Here is a 5,167-nt window from a genome sequence, read left to right as displayed (position 1 = left end):
TCAACTCTAATTTACGATTTGTCGGTGATCTTTTAGTAGTTTGATCATCTTTTGTGATTCTATTTTCCTTTTATGTCATTGTATGATCTTAAGTGACTAGTTTCTTATGCTAATTTTTACATGAAAATTCCTAATTGTATTAAGTTTACGATTAAGGTTGTAGACTTTTAATGTAATTCCGGATATTTCTTCTTATCTTTTTTTTTAAAAAATTAATAACTAGTCTTCGATCTTTTAATCAATTAATCCATATCAAGTACTGCAAATGAGATACTTCTTCTTTTTAATAAAACTAGCGCTACTATAAAAAAATATTTAAAATTTAAATAATTTTATCCCAATTGAAATATCACATATTTTTATAAAGCTTTTTCAAATTCTGAACTTCATTATTTTAAATGATTTAATTAATTACAATTTAAAAATAAAAACTAATTTATTCATATTCTTCTTGTTGCACTTAAATTTAATTTGATAAATGGAGGAAACTAACCTATAACTTCAACAAAATAGCATATAAATATGGTGGACCATGCATGATCCCAATTAGTGCATGTTTTCCCCTATAAATATCCTCTTTAAAACTCATTGGGAAAACATATTGGTTGGAACACTATAATTTATTCTCTTAAGTTTGACTGCCATCAGACATGGAGACGAACAATGTAGTCAAGTTTCTTCAAGGCAAGACTATATTTGTCACTGGTGCAACTGGATTTTTGGCAAAGGGTACTACTCTTACTCTCTCTTCCTTAAGCTAACGCTGGTTATTACTAACATTTAATGATTCAACCATGGCTTCTAGTCCTTGTGGAGAAGATATTAAGGCTTCAACCAGATGTGAATAAGCTCTATCTTCTTGTGAGGGCTTCAGATGAAAAGTCTGCCACACAACGTTTGTATAATGAGGTATATCTGAAACTGTAAGATACATAGTATATCTGATACTCATATGAGGTAGAAAATTTGTATGCAGATCATAAGCACAGAATTGTTCAGGATTCTTCGCAATCATTGGGATTCGAAATTCGATCACTTGATATCAAGTAAGGTGATAGCAGTGGCTGGTGATGTCTCTTCTGAAAACTTGGGAGTGAAAGACTCAAATTTACGAGAAAAAATGTGGAATGAAATAGAAATTATAGTAAATGCAGCTGCCACAACTGACTTTAATGAAAGGTAGTTTAGATTTCTGTTTAGATGCCTTAATGTTGATTAACGCTCGCTAATAGTTCTTTAATTTACAATAAAAGAAAACTCAGGTTATAGACAAATTTACAATACAAATAACATATAATTCTCCATGAAGTTTTAATCTTCATCTTATTTTTTCTTCCATTTTGAAGGTACGCCGTTGCGTTAAACATCAATACATTTGGAGCTTTTAATGTTTTGAACTTCGGAAAGAAATGTGATAACATAAAGTTGCTTCTTCATATTTCAACAGGTATTATTAAATATGAAACGATCCTTCTTAATTATAATTTTTTATTAATTAATGATTATAACAATTTCTTTCTTTCTTTTAGCTTATGTTTGCGGTGAACAGACGAGAATGATTTTCGAAAAGCAGAGAGACAATATAAATATTTTTGAAGAGAGGAGAATTGTGGAGGAACAAGTAAACCAATTACAATATTATTTTGTGTCGGATAAAACAATGACTTCATCAATGAAGGAACTCGGCCTGGAAAGTGTAGACACCCATTTTTTTTTGTCAGAGTTAAAAAATATTATTAAATTATTATTATTATTATTATTATTATTATTATTATTATTATTATTATTATTATTATTATTATTAAGTGTGTTTATATTTTTGTGCAGGTCAAATGTGGTCCAATTATAAGCAACCCAACAGACCCAGATCAATAACAGTACCAAGCCTCTCCACCGACGAGTCACTAAGGCTAGTCACCTCTGAGCAAGTTGAAACATCATCATCACCATGTCGGCCACTGAACAGCAAAAACAAACAATATCAGCAAAGTCAAAAGCATATCACCTAAATCATACCTAACTTGTCAATATCCTACCAAAAACGAAGAAAACACAGATGCATCCATGAAGATTAGGTGGAGATATCAACCATAAAATAGGCAGAGGATTAGAGGAACAGGGGGGAGAACAAAAAAAAATTAGGAGGGGAAGCTAGATACAAAAAAAACGAGAAATTTTCACCAGCGATAGAAAGATAGAGGGGTCTTGGTTTTCAACAAAAGCAAAGGAGACAAGGAGAATTTTCATTCACCCTTCGAAAAGCCAACAGAAAACCTTGTAGTAAGAATCTCACTTTTGTATTAAAAAAAATCGAAAGCAATAGAAATACAATTTGGGTTCAAGGTATTTTTTTATTTTTATTTTCCCGTTTTCTCTGTGTGTGCATATGTGTTTCAAAATAATAAAAAAAACAATTGAAAAGGGAGGAAAGAAATTTTACCTTAGTGTTGTGAGCTTTAACTGCCGGAGTGATTGTCCTCATCTTTAAGGGACTAGGTGGTCAGTTCCGAAACAGTGAGTCTTGAGTAAATTCTAAAATGATTCGGATGAGATGATTAGATTAAAGCAAAAATAAAAATATAAAATAAAGAGTGAAATATAGTTTCGATTTAGTTTACCTTATGGTGTTTGGGTCTTTGCTGAAAAAGATGAGAGTCATCGTGGATGAGAGCATCGCCGCTTAAGAAATAGGGAAGGGTTTAGTAAGTCTTACCTGGTTAATGTGGTATGTGGTCGGAGCAAGGAACATCCTTAGGAGAAGCTGTCGGTGTTGTGAGTGTTAACCTTGAGCTTCTCGGGTATGGGAAGTAGAAGATAGAGTTGAGATTTCTTTGAAGTTGAAAACGGTTGGATAGTTTAGTTTAAGTATTAGGTTTAGAATAAAGTTAGATTTTATATTAAAATATTTGAAATAATTAATTTTTAGATCACTTGTACATTTACCTTGGAAATTGATTCTTTGTTCATATACATATATATTTGTTTAACGTGTCTTAGGAAGAATAACCATTGTTTATTTGTTTAACATATAGCTTAGTTGGATATTTGTTAAACGTGTATATATATATATATATATATATATATATATATATATATATATATATATATTTATTTAATGTGTCTTGGAAACTGATTTTTTTGTTCATATATATATATTTGTTTAACATGTCTTGGAAACTGATTCTTTGTTCATATACATATATATTTGTTTAATGTGTCTTAGGAAGAATAGCCATTATTTATTTGTTTAACATATAGCTTAGTTGGATATTTGTTAAACGTATATATATATATATATATATTTATTTATTTATTTAATGTGTCTTGGAAACTGATTTTTTTGTTCATATATATATATATTTGTTTAACATGTCTTGGAAACTGATTCTTTGTTCATATACATATATTTGTTTAATGTGTCTTAGGAAGAATAGCCATTATTTATTTGTTTAACATATAGCTTAGTTGGATATTTGTTAAACGTATATATATATTTTATTTAATGTGTCTTGGAAACTGATTTTTGTTCATATATATATATATATATTTATTTAATGTGTCTTGGAAACTGATTTTTTTTTTGTTCATATATATATATATTTGTTTAACATGTCTTAGGAAGAATAGGCATATTTTATTTGTTTAACGTATAGCTTAGCTGGATATATATATATATATATATTAAATTATTAGAGTATATATTTAATTAGCCCATGCATGATCAATTTTAATATATTTTTATTATATTAGATGTATACTTGTATTTACTTTTATATTCTTTATATCATTTATTTAATAAGTATAGTTATCATTTATTTAATAAGTATAATGTTCCATTACTTATTCATAATATGCGTACATATTTGTAAGATAGTTAATATAAATTCATATAGTAACTTACATATACTTGTGTATTCTACATCGAATTAAATCTTTATATTTTAATATTGAGTATTAGTTATGGTTCAAACGTTTAAAACTTATTTATAGTAATCATATATAAGATATAGTTTATATCTAAATAAATGTATATAATTTTTAGAATGTCATGGTAATTTTCATGAGTTAAATAATCATTTGTTTTATTTAATTAATTTTTTTATGATATCTTTATGTGCATAACTCGACATTATTACATGTTTTAGTCATTGTTTTAATTTCGTTTAATTGCAATTTAGACTTCAAGTTTTTGATTTGTTGCATTTTAGTTCTTATAAGTTTAACTACTTATTTTATTTTTTTCTTTAAGTTATTAATTTGAAGTAAATTAATTAAATTCCAATAAATGGATCATATTTTAACTTGATATTTGATTCAGAATTTCCACCATTTACGACAACGTGTAAGCGACACAGTACCAATTTTGGGCGCTGTGGGGGTGCTAATCCTTCCCCACACGTAACCGACTCCCGAACCCATTTTAATCGAATCTTTGGAAAACGCATACCAACTTTTGTCTTAAAAAATGATTTTTCTTAAAATTATTTTTTAAAAGACGTTTTTAGGTATTCGACCTACCTAACCCAAAGGTTGATGGCGACTCTTTTCAATTTAATTCAAATTAATCCAAAATCACCCCATTTTCCAAAATTAAAAGTCATAACTGTTTTTAAAACAATTAAACGGTTGTTCCTCCCGGAAAACGGTTACGACAGCTTGGCGACTCTGCTGGGGACCAGAATTTTTTAGAGAGTCAGTATGTAAGTCGCTTACACATTGTCGTTTGGTAGAAATTATGAGTTCGAGTCTTTAGTTAACTTTTGATCCTTTTATTGAAGTTTTTAATTGCTTCATTTTATTATTGTTTTACTAACATTTTTATCTTTGTTTTCAGATTTGTCCAAAATTTTGTCGAATGATGTTATTTTCCTATTGAGTCAAAGGGTTGAATGTTCCTCCTCACACACGTCACGAGCATTTGCATAACATAAGCTCTATACCCGAGCTCCGAACCTTTCTAAGTGGGGGCGAAAGCGACGCCTTCGTGAGAATTTATTCTCCGTGCAGGCCTAGCAAGTAACCTTCGGGATTCATATACCTTATGTTTTCGTGAGAATTTATTCTCCGCATAGACATAAGGGAATGTATCCTCTCGAATTGAACTCGATCCGTTTAAAGCCTATAATGGGTGAGGATTGAGGGTTTGGCAGCCCAAGGGGGCACTAAC

General features: G+C 29.3%; 1 protein-coding gene across 1 annotated transcript; it reads left to right on the top strand.

Annotated features, from left to right (window-relative positions):
* Positions 1-650: 650 nt before the first annotated feature.
* LOC120144180 (fatty acyl-CoA reductase 8-like) lies at positions 651-1,183 on the top strand. The gene is made up of 3 exons (XM_039158311.1): positions 651-729; positions 806-909; positions 977-1,183. Exons 1-3 carry the CDS (start codon positions 651-653, stop codon positions 1,181-1,183), a joined length of 390 nt encoding a protein of 129 aa, XP_039014242.1.
* Positions 1,184-5,167: the final 3,984 nt, after the last annotated feature.

This window comes from Hibiscus syriacus, unplaced genomic scaffold, assembly GCF_006381635.1.
Source record: "Hibiscus syriacus cultivar Baekdansim isolate YM2019G1 unplaced genomic scaffold, ASM638163v2 tig00110882_pilon, whole genome shotgun sequence".
NCBI classification, from domain to species: domain Eukaryota; kingdom Viridiplantae; phylum Streptophyta; class Magnoliopsida; order Malvales; family Malvaceae; genus Hibiscus; species Hibiscus syriacus.
The sequence above is the reverse complement of the archived record's forward strand: the minus strand, read 5'-3'. Positions and strand labels throughout refer to the sequence as shown.

Excerpts from the sequence above, each read along its gene's own strand:
- LOC120144180 (XM_039158311.1), top strand. The coding sequence starts at position 651 with ATGGAGACGAACAATGTAGTCAAGTTTCTTCAAGGCAAGACTATATTT. Across the intron at positions 730-805 it reads AACTGGATTTTTGGCAAAGG|TCCTTGTGGAGAAGATATTA; the intron begins GTACTACTCTTA and ends CATGGCTTCTAG. Across the intron at positions 910-976 it reads CACAACGTTTGTATAATGAG|ATCATAAGCACAGAATTGTT; the intron begins GTATATCTGAAA and ends ATTTGTATGCAG.